Consider the following 20025-nt stretch of genomic DNA (forward strand, 5'->3'; position numbering starts at 1 on the left):
TTTTATACTTAGATGCTTTTAATAAGCTTATGAATGAATTTACCTATTTTGGGGTGAATAGAGAGAGCTTATTAGAAATCTGTTGTTATGAGGCAGGAGGAGATCGTTTTGTCTTTTTTTTTCAATAAAATATATTTATTGAGCATCTCTCCCACATCTCATCAATGAATAGCATTTGTAGAAGTATAAATTAAAAAGTAAAGTTTTTAATAACTGTAAATCCTATTTCAAGCCCTGTCCTCTTGGTTTCTCTCTTTTTAATTAATTAATTTTTTTCTTTTTTAAAAAATTGAGACAGGGTCTTGCTATGTTGCCCAGGCTGGTCTTGAACACCTAGCCTCAAACAGTCCTCCAGCCTCTACCTCCCAAATTGCTGGGATTACAGGCATGAGCCACTATACCTGTCCCTGTGTTCCTCTCAGCACATTTGAATTGATCAGATTCTGGCATTCAAACTGTGAAAATCCATTTCCAAAATTCGAATAATTAGGCAACAGTAGCATACTTCTCCCTGAAGATGCCCTTATACGATAAGCTCCCACATGACCATATGTAGAGATACAATGATTCCCATAATTTCTTTTTTTTTTTTTTTTTTGAGATGGAGTCTTGCTCTGTTTCCCAGGCTGGAGTACAATGGCACAATCTTGGTTCACTACAACCTCTGCCTTGCAGGTTCAAGCAATTCTCCTGCCTCAGTCTCTTGAGCAGCTGAGATTATAACATGACAGCATGCAACCTGGAAAACTGGGCTAAGGAGCTGATTATTTCATTGATGCGGAAAAACCAGGACACATTTTTTTTTTTGTTTTGACAGAGGGTCTTGCTCTGTTGCCCAGGCAAGTGGTAAAATTTTAGCTAACTCCTGGGCTCAAGCGATCCGCCCACCTCAGCCTCACGAGTAGCTGGGACAATGGGCACACACCACTATGCCTGGATAATTTTTTTATTTTTTGTAGAGACAAGGTTTCACTATGTTGCCCAGGATGATCTAGAACTCCTGGGCTCAAGCAGTCCTCCCTCTCCAGCCTCCCAAAGCCCTGGGATTACGGGCATGAACCCAGGATGCTTATTTTTTTTTTATGCTCCTTTTTCTTTTTATTAAAATGTCACAGCATGCCTAGGGAACAGTTTATATGGCTGCATAAAGCCTGAAACACTAGAAGAAAACTAATCAAAAACCACTTGTTAGATACACAATTATAATTATTGATGTCCTTTCAATTGAATCCTGTGTTTTTAAAATGAAAAACACGCAGCCTGGTACAAATATCCACATTTCAATTTGCAATCTGCTGCATTGGCATAAGTTTTGGTGAAACTGCAAAATCACACCCGGTACCCTTCTGTATGTCATCCACTGTCAGGTCTTCCCAGAGCTCAGAGTCAGCCCTTTCTTCTTGTCCACATCAGACATAGCCTTTTCAGTAATAATCCGGTTGACACATTGCTTTCCAGTCAATGGTAATGTACATTTCTCCATGATTTTATGTGCATTTCCCTTTGTAGAGTGCTTCATGGTGACCACCACTTTGCTTTTGGCACTGGACACTAAATCCATAGCACCTCCCATTCCTTTCACTATCTTCCCATGTATCATCCAGTTGGCTAGGTCACCATATTTGGAAATCTGCATGGCTCCTAGCATTATTAGATCGACATGTCCCCCTCTAATCATTGCAAATGATTCATTGCTGGAGAATAAAGAGGCTCCTAGAAGAACAGTAACTGTTTCCTAGCCCGCATTGATTAAATCTGCATCAGCTTCATGTTGTCCTGGATATAGACCCAAACCCAGAACTCCATTTTCACTTTGAAGATGAACAGTCATATTTGGGCTGATAAAGTTGCTGGCCAGGAGAGAGATTCCTATGCCCAAATTAGCATACATGCCATCCTCAAACTCAAGAGCGGCCCTCTTGATGATTCGTTCCCTTACGTCATTTCCAGGTTTAGCAGATTTGGCTTCGCCATCTCCCTCTTTCTGGATTGATAAATGCTCAATTCTTTTCTCATATTTTTCTCCCTTTATAAGGCAATATACATAAATCTGTGGAATATGGATGTCTTCTGGAGCAATGCTCCAATATCCACAATTTCTTCAACCTCTACCACCATGGTTTCTGCAGCTTTCCACATTGGCAAGTTGAAATTCCTTGCACTTTTCCTGAAAATCACGTTTCCTGCTTGGTCTGCCTTCCAAGCTTTCACCAAAGCAAAATCCCCTGTAATTGCTTCCTCCAAAATAAAGTGCTCCCTCACCTCTCTTGGCTTACTGGCAGTGGCAACACTGCCATCTTTGTTGTAATTGATGGGCGATCCTCCTTCTTATACCAAGGTCCCATATCCTGTGGGGGTATAAAATGCAGGAACTCCAGCCCCACCTGCACGGATCGTCTCTGCATGTGTGCCCTGTGGTGTCAGTTCCACTTCTAATTTACCAGATAAGTACTGTCGTTCAAATTCCTCATTTTCTCCCACTTATGAAGAAACCATACGTTTTATCTGATTGGACGAAAGCAAAAGGTCCAAACCAAAGTAGTCAACCCTTGCATTGTTACTGACTGCAGTTAGTCCTTTTACTCCAGTTTTTAGTAAAGCACCTGTAAGGTTCCCTGGAATTCCACATAGCTGGAAACCACCAACCAGAACGGTTACACCATCAGCGATGTCTTTTACAGCTTCCACTGGATCTGTATAAAACTTAGTATGTTATGGCAATGAGCGCTGGTGGAAAAGGAGCAAACACATCCCTTGTACCAGGCTCCCCCGGATCCATGGGCAGAGGCACAGAGCTGAAGCCCGGAGGAGAGGAATTTGAGAGCTGCCATCTTTGGGCCGGGAGGCAGGAGGAGGCTGGAGCGCGTGTGTTAGTGTCGGTCCCAGGCTTGTTGAGCGATGCTTGTTAAATTTCCAAGTGTCCTTATATCGACCAAAGTGATTACCAGGAAGTGTCGGTCCTCGTAGAAGCGGGAGAAGCGGTCCACCATTTTGCGGATGTCATTTCTCTCAGGACGACGGTCTACGGTTCGCTCATTCGCTCCTTCCCTCCTGCGACACCCGCCCCTCCCCGGTTCCCCGCCTCCTCCCACGCCCCCCAGCTGAGGGTGGGTGCGAGAATGCACGTCTTGACTGGAGCCCAGCGCTGCAAGGCGGACACATCCCTTTTGTCTTAAGTAACCCAAACGGCGTTCCAACATGTTACTATTAGAATTTAAAACCTTCGGCCGGGCGCGGTGGCTCAAGCCTGTAATCCCAGCACTTTGGGAGGCCGAGGCGGGTGGATCACGAGGTCAAGAGATCAAGACCATCCTGGTCAACATGGTGAAACCCCGTCTCTACTAAAAATACAAAAAATTAGCCAGGCATGGTGGCGCATGCCTGTAGTCCTAGCTGCTCAGGAGGCTGAGGCAGGAGAATTGCCTGAACCCAGGAGGCGGACGTTGCGGTGAGCCGAGATCGCGCCATTGCACTCCAGCCTGGGTAACAAGAGCGAAACTCCGTCTCAAAAAAAAAAAAAAAAAAAAACCTTCATTGTTCATTGCAGTCTATAAGTACCTAGGTAAACTATGTGTGTAGAGGCAGTGATGACTTAAACTAGTTAAAATGGGTAAGTCTAAGTAAATGTTGAAATACTTAAACTGTAAGCAAATATTTATTTATTTATTTATTTATTTATTGCTTTTTCAGCTTCTTTTTTATTACTCTGGTAAACCAGTTGTTCCACCTTACCCCCATTACATCTGTGCCTGACCTCCCTGACTCTTTCTTTTTATTTTATTTTATTTTTTCCATTTATTTATTTTATTGCATTTTAGGTTTTGGGGTACACGTGAAGAACATGAAAGATTGTTGCATAGGTACACACCTGGCAGTGTGATTTGCTGCCTTCCTCCCCATCACCTACATCTGGCATCTCTCCCCTTGCTATCTCTCCCCAACTCCCCACCCCCCATCGTCCCTCCCCTATTTCCCCACAACTGACCCCAGTGTGTAGTGATCCCCTCCCTGTGTCCATGTGTTCTCATTGTTCAACACCCGCCTATGAGTGAGAACATGCGGTGTTTGATCTTCTACTCTTCTGTCAGTTTGCTGAGAATGATGGTTTCCAGGTTCATCCATGTCCCTACAAAGGACACAAACTCATCGTTTTTGATGGCTGCATAATATTCCATGGTGTACATGTGCCGCATTTTCCCTATCCAGTCTATCGTTGATGGGCATTTGGGTTGATTCCAGGTCTTTGCTATTGTAAACAGTGCTGCAATGAACATTCGTGTGCACGTGTCCTTACAGTAGAACGATTTGTAATCCTTTGGATATATACCCAGTAATGGGATTGCTGGGTCAAATGGAATTTCTATTTCTAGGTCCTTGAGGAATCGCCACACTGTCTTCCACAATGGTTGAACTAATTTACACTCTCACCAACAGTGCAAAAGTGTTCCCATTTCTCCACATCCTTTCCAGCATCTGTTGTCTCTAGATTTTTTAATGATCGCCATTCTAACTGGCATGAGATGGTATCTCAATGTGGTTTTGATTTGCATTTCTCTGATGACCAGTGATGATGAGCATTTTTTCATATGTTTGTTGGCCTCATGTATGTCTTCTTTTGTAAAGTATCTGTTCATATCCTTTGCCCACTTTTGAATGGGATTGTTGGTTTTTTTTTCTTGTAAATCTGTTTTAGTTCTTTGTAAATTCTGGATATCAGCCCTTTGTCAGATGGGTAAACTGCAAAAATTTTTTCCCATTCTGTTGGTTGCCGATTCACTCTAATGACTGTTTCTTTTGCTGTGCAGAAGCTGTGGAGTTCGATTAGGTCTCATTTGTCTATTTTGGCTTTTGTTGTCAATGTGTAAGCAAATATTAAAAATTATTCTTGAAAAAGTGTTCATTTTATGTTTAAAAAACTATCATGAAGTAACAATAATCTGAATTGAACGTTGCTCTCTTTTTACATCATGTTTAAAAAGACACAAAGACAGAAAAGTGTGCTGATAGGGATGGGGTGTACTAACTGCCTTACGTTGTGAGACAGAAAACATTTTGTGTTTGAATTTGAATTGTGGGTATTACAAATTACTTTAAATTTCCTCCTAAAACACACATACATAGACACACCTACTATGTACTCATAATGATTAAATAAAACACAGAAACACTCAGTTTCGATTTTAGATACAGTCTAACTATATGTGAATTACAGGAGGCTACAATTAAACAGTGATAGAAAATTTAAGTAGACAGATAAGAAAATATATATTACACATATAGAAATAAAAGAATATGGCCAGGCGCGGTGGCTCACGCCTGTAATCCCAATACTTTGGGAGGCTGAGATGGACAGATCATCTGAGGTCAGGAATTTTGAGACCTGCCTGGCTAACGTGGTGAAACCCTGTCTCTACCAAAAATACAAAAAATTTGCCAGGTACAGTGGTACATGCCTGTAGTCCCAGCTATTTGGGAGGTTGATGCAGGAGAATCACTTGAACCTGGGAGGCAGAGATGGCAGTGAGCCAAGATTACATCACTGCATTCCAGCTTGGGTGACAGAGCGAGACTGTCTCAAAAACAAAAAAAAAGGAATATAATTGTCTTAATATCAGTAATAGATATAGTAGAATTTAAGATGAAAAGAGATGAGATGTGGATGATTGCATTATAAAGATTAAATCCTAATATAAATGTTGTACTGCCATTGCTTTGAATTCTTTATAGCTATTATGTGTAAAGACATGGAGTATGGCTCTTTATTTTATTTATTTATTCATTCGTTCATTCATTCATTCAGGTGGAGTTTCTTGTCGCCCAGGCTGGAGTGCAGTGGTGCAATCTCAGCTCACTGCAACCTCCTCCTCCTGGGTTCAGGTGATTCTCCTGCCTGAGCCTCCTGAGTAGCTAGAATTTCAAATGTATGCCACCATACCCAGCTAATTTTTGTAGTTTTACTAGAGACAGCGTTTTACCACATTGGCCAGGCTGGTGTGAAACACCTGACCTCAGGTTATCTGCCCACCTCCCAAAGTGCTGGGACTACAAGCATGAGCCATCATGCCTGGCAAAGTATGGCTCTCTATTATTTATTTATTTATTTTCTATTTGTACTTAAGGAGTTAGATTCTGCTTTTGTGTATTTATTTATTTTTTGAGACAGTGTTGTACTGTCGCCCAGGCTGGAGTGCAGTGGCGCGATCTTGGCTCATTGCAACCTCCGCTTCCCGGATTCAAGTCATTCTCTTGCCTCAGCCTCCCAAATAGCTGGCATTACAGATACCTGCTACCACGCCCAGCTAATTTTTTGTATTTTTAGTAGGTAAGGGGTTTTACTGTGTTGGCTGGGCTGGTCTCAAACTCCTGACCTCATGATCCGCCCACCTTGGCCTCCCAAAGTGCTGGGATTACAGCCTTGAGTCCCCTCGCCCAGCTGAGTATGGCTCTTTAAATGTGAAAAGAGTTATATGTTTATGTACACATGCACTTCCACACAGACACAGACCCAGAGCTAGAGACTTGTAGGCATCAGACCTGCTTCACCATCAAAAATGTTCACATGCAGTTAATTTTTATTTAAAATTTGCCTTTTTTATTTACATTTTCTGGTCCTTATTCCGGCAAGAATTGGATATTTGATTTTTCTTATTCTCTTCAGTATGTGAATGAAAAATGTATGTGAGTTTGAGAGATAATTGTTATTATTTTTTTTTCAGTGTACTTATGGGCTTGATCATCTGACTTTTTTGATATATAAGAATAGGAAGTTATTAATTATAGGTAATTGCTAAAATATATTTATGTATGTTTTTCTTTTTTTTTTTTGTTTTAGCATGGTGTTAGTCTGTATATTCAAGATAAAGAAGGCTTGTCAGCTTTGGATCTTGTAATGAAGGATAGACCAACTCATGTAGTATTCAAGAATACTGGTAAGAAAATTTGACAAATGGGCCAGACATGGTGGCTCACACCTATAATCCCAGCACTTTGGTAGGCTGAGGCGGGCAGATCACTTGAGGTCATGAGTTCGAGACCAGCCTGACCAACATAGTAAAACCCCTTCTCTACTGAAAATGCAAAAATTAGCCAGGTGTGGTGGTGGGCACCTGTAATCCTAGCTACTTGGGAGACTGAGGCGGGAAAATCACTTGAACACAGGAGGCGGAGGTTGCAGTGAGCCAAGATCGTGCCATTGTACTCCAGCCTGTGTGACAGAGCAAGACTGTCTCAAAAATAAAAAAAGTAAAAAAAAGATTTTACAGAGGTATTCCATTAGGGTACAGCTTAGCTCTGAAAATATTAATGAAATTTTATTCTTATTAAAGTGGTGGGGAAGATTTGTTTGGTGTGGATATCTGCCAAGAAATTTTACTTTGGTTTATGTTGGATATTTCTTGTTTCATATTCAGAACACTTTTATTTTGCATTTTAAAATTTCAGTCCATGTTTATGTCTATAAAAGTACAATCTAAAATGAGAAGACTGTTAAAATTGTAACTACTGTAAAGTAATTGATGTATATCCAGAAAGTGACATCAGCATTTGAGGTAGAGGGAAAAAGGAATGGAAATTAATATTCGTTTTGTTGTTGTTGAGTAGAGTCTCTGGAAATTATTATTATTTTTGTTGTTGTTGAGTTAGGATCTTGCTTTGTCAGTCAGGCGGAAATGCAGTGGCACGAACACGGCTCATTGCAGCCTCAACCTTCTGAGCTTAAGCCATCCTCTCACTCCAGCTCCCAAAGAAGCTGGGAATACAGACACATTCCAGCATGCCCAGTTAATTTTTGTATTTTTTATAGAGATGAGGTATTGCCATGTTGACCAGGCTGATCTGGAACTCCTGGATTTAAGTGATCCTCCTGCCTCAGCCTCCCAAAGTGCTGGGAATACAGGTGTGAGTCACTATGCCCAGCCAATTTTTTTTTTTTTTTTTAAAGACAGAGTCTCACTCTGTAGCCCAGGCTGGAGTATAGTGGTTTGATTTTGGTTCACTAGTAACCCCTGCCTCCCGAGTAGCTGGGAATACAGGCACCTGCCACCATGCGAGGCTGGTATTTTTTTGTATTATCGGTAGAGACAATTGTCATCGTATTGGCCAGGCTGATCTTGAACTCCTGACTTTTCGATCTGCCTGCCTCAGCCTTCCAAAGTGCTGGGATTACAGCCATGAGCCACCACACCTGGCCCCAATTACTCTTTTATTCACACATTCTCAGTTTCACTTATCCCTACAGTTTGTTTGCTCTTTGAGTTTTGGAAGTGGGAATTGGCAGAAAAGAAAAGATCTAATTGGGGCACTATATAGTTTGCATTTAACTAGTGAGCAAGATAAGTCAGGGCACATTCTGTATTTTTACTTCTACTCTGAATACTGCGTTGCAGGTAACAGTGATAATTCCATTCTAGGACTTTATTTATCTTCTAAAATAAAAATGAAGATTTATATCATGAACTTAGCTGTGATTTTTATTCCAGTTTAATGGGCATCACCCTAATCACTAGTGTGATTTTGTGTCTATGAAATACAAAGTATTGAAAGTTAGTGTTCCTGTACAAATGGTAGTATCACATTTTCTACATTTAGAACCTTTGTGTGTATGGATTAATAATATCTTACATTTGATATAGTTCTATATATTATTTTTATGGAAACTAAGTAGATATGGCAGGTGGTATTTTTACCCATTTGGCAGTTAAACTTTAGCTGCCAAAGAAACAAGGAACAGCCTGGGCTGAGTGGCTCATGCCTGTAATCCTGGCACTTTGAGGGGCCAAAGTAGGAGGATCACTTGAGCTCAGGAGGTCAAGACCAGCCTGGGCAACATAATGAGACCTTGTCTCAACAATTAAAAAAANAAAAAAAAAAAAAAAAAAGCAAGGAACAAATAACAAATATTTTTATTGCTTGCATTGAGACAGACCTGTACTATGATTTAGATTTTCTATTTCTGGAGTTATCTAATATCATATTAATAGAATCATTTACAGAAGAGTGTTGGCATATTCTCAATATTTGTAGTTAAATTAGTTCTTATATTTGTTTTAAAATATAAAATGTGTAAAAACCAATTTTCATTTTAGATCCTACAGATGTTTATACTTGGGGCGATAATACAAATTTTACCCTGGGTCATGGAAGTCAGAATAGCAAACATCATCCAGAATTGGTGGATCTGTTCTCCAGGAGTGGGATTTATATCAAGCAGGTATTTTAAAGTACAGTCTGCATACTTTTAGAGATTAGAAAGAACTTCTGTATTTGATTATTCAGGTTTTCTTGTGGATTATATAACCTTGTTTAAGGTACAGTAACATATTTTAATGAAGAAATCAATCAATAGAACTTTGCTAATTTTATTTTAGCCTTAATTATATTTAGACTGTGTAAAATACCCTAAAATATGAGATATTTGTGCAATTAGTGTTAGAAATTAGAAAATGCTATACATATGTATAATTTAAGAAGGTAGACCTCTTGATTTTCTAGCGTTTCTGTTTAACATTATAATTATTTAAGTTATTTTTCAAGTGAATTTGTTGTTGAAGCTCAGTATTATCTTTGATAAGTGAACCAGAGTTCTTTTTTTATTTTGGTGGCGGTAAAACATAAAATAATTTCAATTTAGAAACAACGCCCTTCTTGCATTTTTTTGTAATGAAATAATGTTTTTAGGTTCCAAGCTATTTATCATGAAAAGAATATATTTAATCTGAAGTGAAGTTGGATAACAGCAGTCTGGAAAGGCTTGTAGAATTTTTTAACTGAGGGTTTGGTAAACTGCCAGCCATTCTATTTAATTATTTATATTCACACTGACAATAAATAATTAAATGTCTAAGTCTCGGTTCTCAGATTGGATAATAGATAGAACTAAAATTTCATCACTTACGGAGACAGATAAGCATTTTTTGGAAGTGTGTCATTCAAAAAGTGGTCTGTAAGTGCTCTAGGCATGAGTGCTGCCTTTTATGAATCTGAGTTCTTAAATGTAAGTACTTGTAAAATTTTAACTGGTATTATTGTAAAGATTTGGTCTGTGGTCTTATATCCTTACAATGCATGATATCTTTTGCTTCCCTAGATTCCACTGCTGTTGACAAATCTTTCTGTATAACATTGTGTATACATGTGTATGTATGTATGTGTATCTCTAGCCCCAGTTTTTCTCTTGAGCTTTATTTCAGTTGTACTGTGGATATTCTTTCAAAATATTGAAATTTAGAATTTCTGAGGTGTTTTTTTTGCCACTCCTAAACTACTCTATTTAGTTTTTAATGCTATAAATCTCAGTTTCTAAATCCTGAAGATGGTACCTCAGAGTGTGTCTATTTAGTTCTTCTCTGTCTCATGAACCTAGGTGCCATGTCGTTTTCAAGTTCTTTTTTTGGACAGTGACAACAGTGTCGTAATTTGACTCCTTGGCTCCATTAATTTCCAACCCCCGGTAATGTTCTTCTCCAGAATTATTGTCTTAAAAAAGAGCTAATTATGTCTTTATCTGCTAAGTCGCCTTTGGATAAAGTCCAAACTCTGCGGCTTGGAATGTGAGAACTTTTTCAAGTCTTCCTAAATTACCATGTCAGCTTATATTTCCTACAACTTCCTATTTATATTCTTTCTGCCTTTTGAAGTTGATAAAGCTTCCTTGACCCAGAATATGAGCTTGTTTTTATCACTGTAGCACTGGCTTTTCCCAACTTTCACTTATTATTCATATCTATCATACATAACTTATATTCTAAGATTGAATTATCGGACAGTTTTTAGAGCTACTTTGACAACATATTCTTAGTTTGCCCAGGACAGTTCTGGTTTATGATTATTTTCCTAGTGTAATTGTTAGTATCCCCTTTCATTCTAGAAAATGTTTGCATGATAAATTACATGACCACTATGTTTAGGGCTCCATAGAAGACTGTCTTTTAAACTAAATGTCACAACCTTATGCATCACGACCAGCAATTGAATAAAAAAAGAAATAGAATCCTTAAACTCTAGAGAGTATTAAATTTTGAGAGAATAGGAATAGAAGCCCATATAGGAATGAAAAGTTCCTGGAAGGAACTTAGGGTAATGAAAGGACTTGTGATGGGCAAGAATCAAGCTTGGTGTCCCAGTCTGTAGTGGATGTGAGAGGGGTGAGCAAGATGGTGAGAAATCAGAGCCGGGGTAGCAAGTATACAAGCTGCTCACAACCAGTCTGGAGTTTTTTGCAGACATACTAGTCAAAATTTTTTTTTTTATTGCTGAGCTTGAGCAGGTCCTCAGACTCTTCCTTAAAATGGTAATTCAACCATTAGCAGCCGCTAATGATTGATTGGAATTGTGGCACAAGAAAGACACCTGTTTTTCCTTTTCTGAGGTAGTACATGATATACCCTTATTTCATGAGCTATTATCGAGCAGGGATTTTAAAGACAGGAGTGAAGGAATCATAATGACATTAGGAAACCACAGGGTGACTGAAATGTCTCATCCTAAGATACATGTAGTTTGGAATATATCAGCATATTCCACTTACCAGGGTTGTGAGTGAACTAGTGTACTCAAAGAGAAAGCCACATTTCAGGGAGGGCAAGGCAGTGGGAGTATTTTGTGAAGGTATTAAGGATCTAAAGGATTTTATTTACCACAGAATGAGGGTGAAGCAAGCACCGTGGATAGGTTTGAGAGGAAGGAAATCAGTATAAATTTCAGTCAGGGAAGGGAAAGCAAGTATGGGAATATTAACTGAGTACCAGTTATATAGAGAGCCCCATTAGTTATTGAAAAGGGTTAACCAGATGAGTTAACTGCCACAAGACAGAGATTATTAATGTTAGTATTACATATTCCAGATAATTAAGGTGAAAAGCCATGCTCAGTTCCTGTTTAAAAATTCAGGGGTTTTAAAGTTGGAGGACTTAAAACTGTCTAGTATTGCTACGATTGCTTAATAGCAGAAGTCAGCAATTGTAGAATGGCTTTCTAATATTGAATATAAAATTGAACGAAATGTATTCTTTCTGATTTCATGAAATGAATTTCACTGACAAATTTGTAAATTTAAAATACAAATTTGGGTTTTATTTTTAAACTTTTTAGTTATTCGTGGCATAGCTAAGTGAGATAATAATCTTTTCATTACTTTTTTTGATAGCTATATTGTGCTTACAAAATTCTGAGTGGTCTAGAATACGTGTAAATATTTAGAGCTTGTTTAGCTTATAATTTTTTTGTTTTCCAAAGGACCTTGACTTACTGGAAATGATTTTAGGATTTCCTTATTTCTTATTTGTCTTCTTATATCCTACGTTAGAAATATTTGCAGATGATGTAAGAAATATAAATGCAAACAATTTTTAAAAATGAGAAGATTTAAAAAATACTGTTAAGGTAAAGTGAGTATAATGAATATCGGAGCTTGAAAAATGGCAATATATGGCCTGGGTTAGATATGTTAAAAAAAAGAATATATGTATGTGTATATATATATATATATATATATATATATTTTTTTTTTTTTTTTAAACTGCTGATAGCTTCCTGTTACTGTGTTCTGCTGATGCAGTTCAACTGTTTCAGTATTTTTGTCTTCTGTAGTATGTGAATACTAAGTCTGTGTATCAGGGGCAAGGGAGGGTATTGAGATTGAGGCAGATAGGGAGAAAGGAAGTGGGAAAGAGAAAAGCTTGAAAATAAATATAAATGTATCATATTAAAAATAAATTGATAAAACTAGAGATAAAGAAAGGACATACTGCCCCCACCCTATGTATAAATGGCATTATTGTTTTTTAAAAATAGTCTGAAAATGTTTCTACTATTTTTATTAATACCATATATTACTTTTTGGTAGTCTTTATGCTGCCTGTTGCACTCTCCTCATTTCTTGCTGGTTGGTATTTCATGAAATTGAAAAACAACTGGCTACTAATTTTTGTAATTGAAGATGTAAAATTATATTTTCCTTTGGCTAATCTCTTCAGTAGGTAACACATGCTTAATTCTTTCTTTGTTCTTTTTTTCATGTCAATGTTTTTAGGCATAATTTTAAGATACACATATATATTTTTTCTTTTTATTACAGAAAACTTAAAACATGTGGAAATTGAAGTCTTATGAATTCCTCTGTGTACATTATCCAGTTTAAACAATTAGCAACATTCTATTTCTTTTTTATAAAATAAAGGATATTTTATTCAGAGAAGTTTAATAATATTCTCTTATTTTCCCTTAGGTGGTGCTTTGTAAATTTCACTCGGTGTTTCTGTCTCAGAAAGGGCAGGTTTATACCTGTGGTCATGGTCCTGGAGGGCGATTAGGACATGGAGATGAACAGACATGCTTGGTAATTGAAATGTCATTACACTGTTTAGGTAACTTTAGAAAAATAGTTACCATAAGCTCAAATGTTGATAACCTAGTTAATTACCTATCAGAAAATTGGTTCATTAGGTTATTTTAAGATTTTTTTTGTGTGTGGGGACTTCAGGTATACTTATCTATTAAATGGTGCTTTAAAAAGGAGGGAAAGCTAAAATGATAATAGCTTCCATTTCTGAGGGTTTATTTTGAGGATTCCGTTAACTAAATTTTTTTTCAACTGTAAGCAAGAAATTATACACCAATTGATAATAGATTTAAAATAATCTGTTTCCTGGTATATCATGTTCAAATCAAGGATTTATATACAATGCAAAAGTATCAAAGAAAAATAATACTTTGCTTATAGCAAATACTGAGTCTAGAGAGCCTAGCCGTTTGGGAGGCCCAGGCGGGTGGATCAACTGAAGTTGGGAGTTTGAGACCAGCCTGAGCAACATGGAGAAAGCCCGTCTCTACTAAAAATACAAAATTAGCTGCGTGTGGTGGCACATGCCTGTAAATCCCAGATACTCGGGAGGCTGAGGCAGGAGAATCGCTTGAACTCTGGAGGCAGAGGTTGCGGTGAGCAGAGATTGCACCACGGCACTCCACCCTGGGCAACAAGAGCGAAACACCATCTCAAAAACAAAAACAAAAAGGAAAGCAGGCAGACTAATTATAAAATGCTTTTCCTGAAGTAGTTCTGGTTTTCGTTTTTAACTTCTCATTAAGATTTCTGTGGCCTTAAAATTGAGCCAGTATTTGCATTGTATGGTCATAAAGTTGATATTTATGCTTCTGAAACTTAGTGCTAATTAGAAGAAATCTATTTTATTACCTCTCAGAAAATTGGTTCACTAGGTTATTTTAAGGTTTTTTTTGTTTGTTTGTTTGTTTTTTTGTGGGGACTTCTGGTATACTTATCTATTAAATGGTGCTTTAAAAAGGAGGGAAAGCTACAATTATAATAGATTCCATTTTTGAGGGTTTATTTTGTTCCAGGTATTGTTTATGCTTTTCATACATAATTACTACATTAACTTAAGCCTCACAACAGCCCTGTGAGGCACAGGTATTATTTACATTTTATGCATGATGGTGGTACTAGTAATAGCAATCATGTTTTCAGTTGAGGAAAATGAGGTACATAGAGGTTAAAAAATTTGGTTGAGATCAAATAGGTAGTAAGTGACAGAAGTAAGATTTGAACCCAGGACAGATAAATGACTCCAAAGGAATCTGGTATTATATGTTTGGCTACTCCCTGAAGGGAAGCATTGATTCTGTGTTTTTGTTTTTTTCAATATACCAGTGAATATTTGATGAGCTCCCTTTATTCATACCAAACAAATTTGTACTTGTTGTATGGTAAGGGCTCAAAAATCATTTGTTGAATTGAATTATTTCTCTGAAATGTTTTACTGGGCTTTTCTATTTTATTCATAAACTTGCAACCATATCCTTTTAAACTCATCTTCCCTTTGCTGAAATGTAGAATTTACCTATGATAGATATAACTATATATCAGTCGTCATTTTGGATGTAGTATCATCAAATTCTATTTGCATATCTCCATAAATGGTTAATGCAGTATACTAAAGTTAATTTTATTTTGTAGGTTCCTCGACTTGTGGAAGGACTGAGTGGTCATAATTGTTCCCAAGTGGCAGCTGCTAAGGATCATACTGTTGTATTAACTGAAGATGGATGTGTTTATACATTTGGTCTAAATATTTTTCATCAATTAGGAATTATTCCTCCTCCTTCCAGTTGTAATGTACCTAGACAGGTAAACCTGAGTCTTTTAAATAATAAGGCTTTACATTTGCAATAAAACCTGTATGGACAAAAAAAATGTAAGTTATTGACAGGGCAACTTATTTCTGTTATTTAACTTTATCTTCAGTGGTATATATTGTCTTTATTATTTATTGTTATTATTATTTTTTGAGACAGAGTCCTGTTCTGTCACCCAGGACTCTGGGTGCAGTGCAGTGGTGTGATCTTGGCTGACTGCAACTGCTGCCTCTTGGTTTCTCTTGCCTTAGCCACATGAGTAGCTGGGATTACAGGTGCACACCACCGTTACCAGCTAATTTTTTTTTTTTGTATTTTTAGTAGAGGCAGGGTTTCACCATGTTGGCTAGGCTGATCTCAAACTCCTGACCTCAGGTGATCCACCCACCTCGGCCTCCCAAAGTGCTGGGATAACAGGTGTGAGCCATTGTACCCAGCCTGTTATCTTTATTTTTAACAGGAGAAATTAAGTATAGTACGTATTAACATTTGTTTGGAGTAAGAAAGAAAGCACTTGGGAAATTCAGCACTTGGGAGATTAGCCACGTAACTGTCCCTTTTAAGGATTTATAAGCAAAGGGAGGTCCAGATATTTTGGGTTTGAAACTTAAAATACTTTTTAGGCCAACCTTAAGAAAATATATGAAATTTATCCATACAAAATGGGCTCATGCAAGTGAGGAACCCAGAGACTTAAATCTGGGTTTATTTGCATCATTAAATCTGCCCCTGCACAGGTAACACATGTGACAAGTTGATATGAGGGGACATGAGTCCAAAAACCAGTGTTCTTTATTCTACTTTCTTACTCTCATGTGTACAGCCGTCTCCAGAAGGTGCACACTGGTGCACAGGACAATATCGTGCCCAAAAGTCATCTAGCCCAAAATGTCAATAATGCCACTGTTGAGAGACCATGGAAGTATCAAATTTAAAAGTACTGTGTTTTCTATTAAGAATGAGACTGGCTGTTTTGCATACTGCTTGTTAGAAAAAAAATATAGCTAAAAGTTTAATAATTTGATTTTTGTACCATGTCAATTTACTATTAAATTAGAAAATTTCTGTTAAATTAGAAAGTAGACATGGTATAAAAATTAGTGAAAACTGCTGACTGAAGTGGCTGCATTACAATGTTTTGTGTTCTGTGAAGGGTTCGGTTCTTAGTATTAAATGCTGAGCTATATTAGTGACAACTGCCATTTGCACTTGAGGGGGCACTAACAGCAACTATACCATATATTTGCTGGTCTGCTGGATCTTTGAAAAATTGTGCTAGATCATAGACATATAGTAAATTGCAGTTTTATTTGTCTTTGAATAGATACAGGCAAAATATCTGAAAGGAAGGACAATCATTGGTGTTGCAGCAGGCAGGTTTCATACAGTCCTGTGGGCTAGAGAAGCTGTTTACACTATGGGACTAAATGGTGGACAACTGGGTAAGAAATCCTTGATGATAATATCTGGAAATTAAATTGGACTCTTAAAAAATTTTTCTTTTTAATTTTTATCAGTTAGAATGGGATTATGAATGATTTTTTTGTTTGTTTGAGACAAAGTCTCACTCTGTCATCCCAGCTGGAATTCAGTGATGTGATCATGGCTCACTGAAGCCTTGACCTCCTGGGCTCAAATGATCCTCCCATGTCAGTGCCCCTAAAAGCTGGGACCACAGGCGCCTACCACCATGCTGGGCTATTTTTTTTAGTGATGGAGTTTCACCATGTTGCACAGGCTGATCTTGAGCTCCTGGCCTCAAGCAGTCTGCCCACCTCTGCCTTCTAAAGTGCTGGGATTAAGGCATGAGCCACTTACCCTTGGCCAAATTGGACTCTTAAAAGAGATATTTTGTGATTTGCTCATTTGTATAATTTTTTAGGTTATTTACTAGATCCCAATGGAGAAAAGTGTGTAACTGCTCCTCGTCAGGTTTCTGCCCTTCACCATAAGGACTTCACTGTGTCTTTGGTTGCTGCAAGTGATGGAGCCACAGTCTGTGTTACCTCAAGGGGAGATGTTTACTTACTTGCAGACTATCAGTGCAAGAAGATGGCTTCTAAGTATGTATATTTCTATGAAAGAAGCATAACTTTAGTAATAATTGAACTGTTCCAGCAAATATCTAAGTGTCAGCTTTATGCTGTGTTCTATAAATGTCAAATGGAAAAAATTGAATGAGGAGAAACATCAGAAATTTTTGTCTTTGATCTTTGTCTTTTGGCATGGATCCAGTGAATATATATAAAATTTCTATGTAAGTTGTAAAGCAGTATTTCTGAATTATGTTTAATATATAGTTAAATATGAGCTATATATATATTTTTAATGCTTTAGGTGCACAGAAATAGATTAATCATAATTCTTGATTTGTGACACTCTCATGATTGGTTCCTGTATAGACTTTTTAAGATTATACATTTATTTATCTTTAACAAGTAATCATATATCATGAACCTCCAGCCAGGCTCAATGTTTATAATTGATAAGTATATATATTTTTAAAAAGCATGTTACACATGCAGTAAACTAGCAGTTCGTTGACAAGTCAAAGCAGAGAATCATAATTTTTTAAAAAATTGAGACAGATTCTTGCTGTGTTGCCCAGTCTAGGATTGAAGTCCTGCGTTCAGGCATCTCTCTAGCCTCAGCCTCCCAAAGTGCTGGGATTATAGGTGTGAGTCAATGCACCTAGCCTCATAAGGTTTTAAGTATAGGTGGGTGCACCAACTGGAATTCCGTGTCTTTTCATATAAACCATACTCATAATGTGTCACCTGTCATTTCATTTTGAGGAGCCAGTGCTTAAAAACAATTGTGAAGTAATGTAAGTGCAGATTTCTACATTTTTAATACATTTTGAATCTTTTATAATTGATTGATAGTAGTTTTTTGCTGCTCATATTTATTGTGTCATTCCAAAGTATACAACTTTTATAGAAAGGTTTCAGACCTTTTTACCATTTACGTAGTATTTTACTATGATAAATTCATTATAAATATATGTTATTAGTTTAAATAGATATAAGTACAGAAATAGGTCTTTGTACGAATATAAATGATTCCTGGAAGTGGATAGCCCAACTAGTGGAAGCAATTTTGTGCAGGAGTTTTAGAGAATAGGATAACTCAACTAGTGGAAGGAGTTGTGTACAGGAATTCTAGAGAATAGCAGTCTAACTTTTAAAACAGTTAGGGACCTAAATTTAAATGAAGCAAAATACTTTTGATAATGTAAAACAGATACTGTCCCTGCAGTTATTCATGAGCAGAAAATGCCCACTGTTGTGTAAAAACTTACCTTCTTTGTTTAGAGATGTTGTCTTCCTCTGTTGCCCAGGCTGGAGTTCAGTGGGGTGACCTTTGCTCACTGCAACCTCCACCTCCCAGGTTCAAGTGATTCTTCTGCCTCGGCCTCCTGATTAGCTGGGATTACAGGTGCCTATCACAACGCCCAGCTAATTTTTTTTGTATTTTTAGTAGAGGCAGGGTTTCGCCATGTTGGCCAGGCTGGTCTCAAACTCCTTGCCTTGGCTTCCCAAAGTGTTGGGATTACAGGCGTGAGCCACTGCACCTGGCCAATACCAGTTATTTAAACTCCAAAGTGAATGTTTGAATTGCAAGTGGAACTTTAGGTATTTAATGTGTGTGTTGGTGTGGGTAAAGGCATTTGAGAGAAAAAGATTTGCCATAGAAAGGAACAGCCACCTTGTAGGGGAAATTTATAGAATGGAAGACGAGGGATACCAAAGACCACATCGTTTTACTTCACCTTTCACAATAATTGCCTGTAGATTATTGTTTGAATAGTAACTTCTTTGAAGTTTAGGCATGTGTAGTTTAGAGAATATATTAATCTAGGATTCTTTTTTTTTTTTCATTTAGACAATTGAACTTGAAAAAAGTTCTTGTGTCTGGGGGTCATATGGAATACAAGGTTGATCCTGAACATTTGAAAGAAAATGGGGGTCAAAAAATTTGCATTCTTGCCATGGATGGAGCTGGAAGGGTAACTATATATTTATGTAAAAGTGTAATCTTACTCTCAATTGATAGCTATAAGTATCTGCTGTAGCAGACCTGGTAACATGAAAATGTATTGCTGTGTTAATGATGATTCCTGTTGACTTTAACGATTAGTATTGGGTGCCAAAATAGTATGTTTCAGTTGTCCATTGCTAATTAGCATGGAACTGGTGATTTAGAGAAAGTATTACAGACAGCATTTAATCTAATGTTGCACAATACTGATTCGTTAAACTGTAATCAAAAATTTTATGTATTATGCTTACAATGAAAAGAGATTTTGCTGTTATTTGGTATGTACACTGAATACTGATATGAGGCTGAATTGCATAAATATGACATATGTAATGTAATCGTAATTTTGTTTTTCTGAGACATTCTCGCTCTGTTGGCTAGGCTAGAATGCAGTGTCTTGATCTTGGCTCACAGCAACCTCCACCTCCTAGGTTCAGGTTACTCTCATGTCTCAGCCTCCTGAGTAGCTGGGATTACAAGTGTGTATGCCAGCATGCCTGGCTGATTTTTGTATTTTTTTGTAGAGGCAGAGTTTCGCCGTGTTGGGCAGGCTGGTCTCAAACTCCTGGCCTCCGGTGATCTGTCCGCCTTAGCCCCCAAAGAATTGTAATTACAGGTGTGAGCCACTGCGCCTGGCCTAATGTAACTATTCTCAGAAAAGTAAAGATAGGGCAGTATGATAAATTTGGTACATAGTTGAAATTTTTTTCCAGATTTAGTTTTATACAAATGTATGCATTATAATATATGTACACATTATATATAAAAGATTTCTGGATCACTAGTATGTAAGGAATTTCTTTTCTTTTCTTTTCTTTTTTTTTTTTTTTTTTTTTT

The 20025-nt window shown here is 37.4% G+C and overlaps 2 protein-coding genes and 1 pseudogene across 3 annotated transcripts in view; 1 reads left to right on the forward strand and 2 right to left on the reverse strand.

The window, feature by feature from the left end:
- IBTK (inhibitor of Bruton tyrosine kinase) overlaps positions 1-20025 on the forward strand; it is a 91479-nt gene that overhangs the window by 13370 nt on the left and 58084 nt on the right. For both annotated transcript variants that reach the window (XM_017506694.2, XM_017506695.2), the window contains exons 3-9: positions 6833-6929; positions 9084-9208; positions 13223-13333; positions 14969-15139; positions 16472-16589; positions 17030-17210; positions 19033-19156. In XM_017506694.2, the coding sequence (XP_017362183.1) occupies positions 6833-6929; positions 9084-9208; positions 13223-13333; positions 14969-15139; positions 16472-16589; positions 17030-17210; positions 19033-19156 (927 nt within the window). The remainder of the gene's footprint in view (positions 1-6832; positions 6930-9083; positions 9209-13222; positions 13334-14968; positions 15140-16471; positions 16590-17029; positions 17211-19032; positions 19157-20025) is intronic.
- On the reverse strand, positions 1059-2898 carry LOC108287942 (annotated as a pseudogene).
- LOC119467964 lies at positions 1310-3270 on the reverse strand. The gene has a single exon (XM_037730759.1). It carries the CDS (start codon positions 3198-3200, stop codon positions 2871-2873), a length of 330 nt encoding a protein of 109 aa, XP_037586687.1. The 5' UTR covers positions 3201-3270; the 3' UTR covers positions 1310-2870.

The sequence above is a fragment of the Cebus imitator genome, unplaced genomic scaffold, assembly GCF_001604975.1.
Source record: "Cebus imitator isolate Cc_AM_T3 unplaced genomic scaffold, Cebus_imitator-1.0 Scaffold357, whole genome shotgun sequence".
Lineage (NCBI taxonomy): Eukaryota > Metazoa > Chordata > Mammalia > Primates > Cebidae > Cebus > Cebus imitator.

Coding starts and splice junctions, on each gene's coding strand:
- LOC119467964 (XM_037730759.1), bottom strand. CDS start 3,200: ATGTTGGAACGCCGTTTGGGTTACTTAAGACAAAAGGGATGTGTCCGC.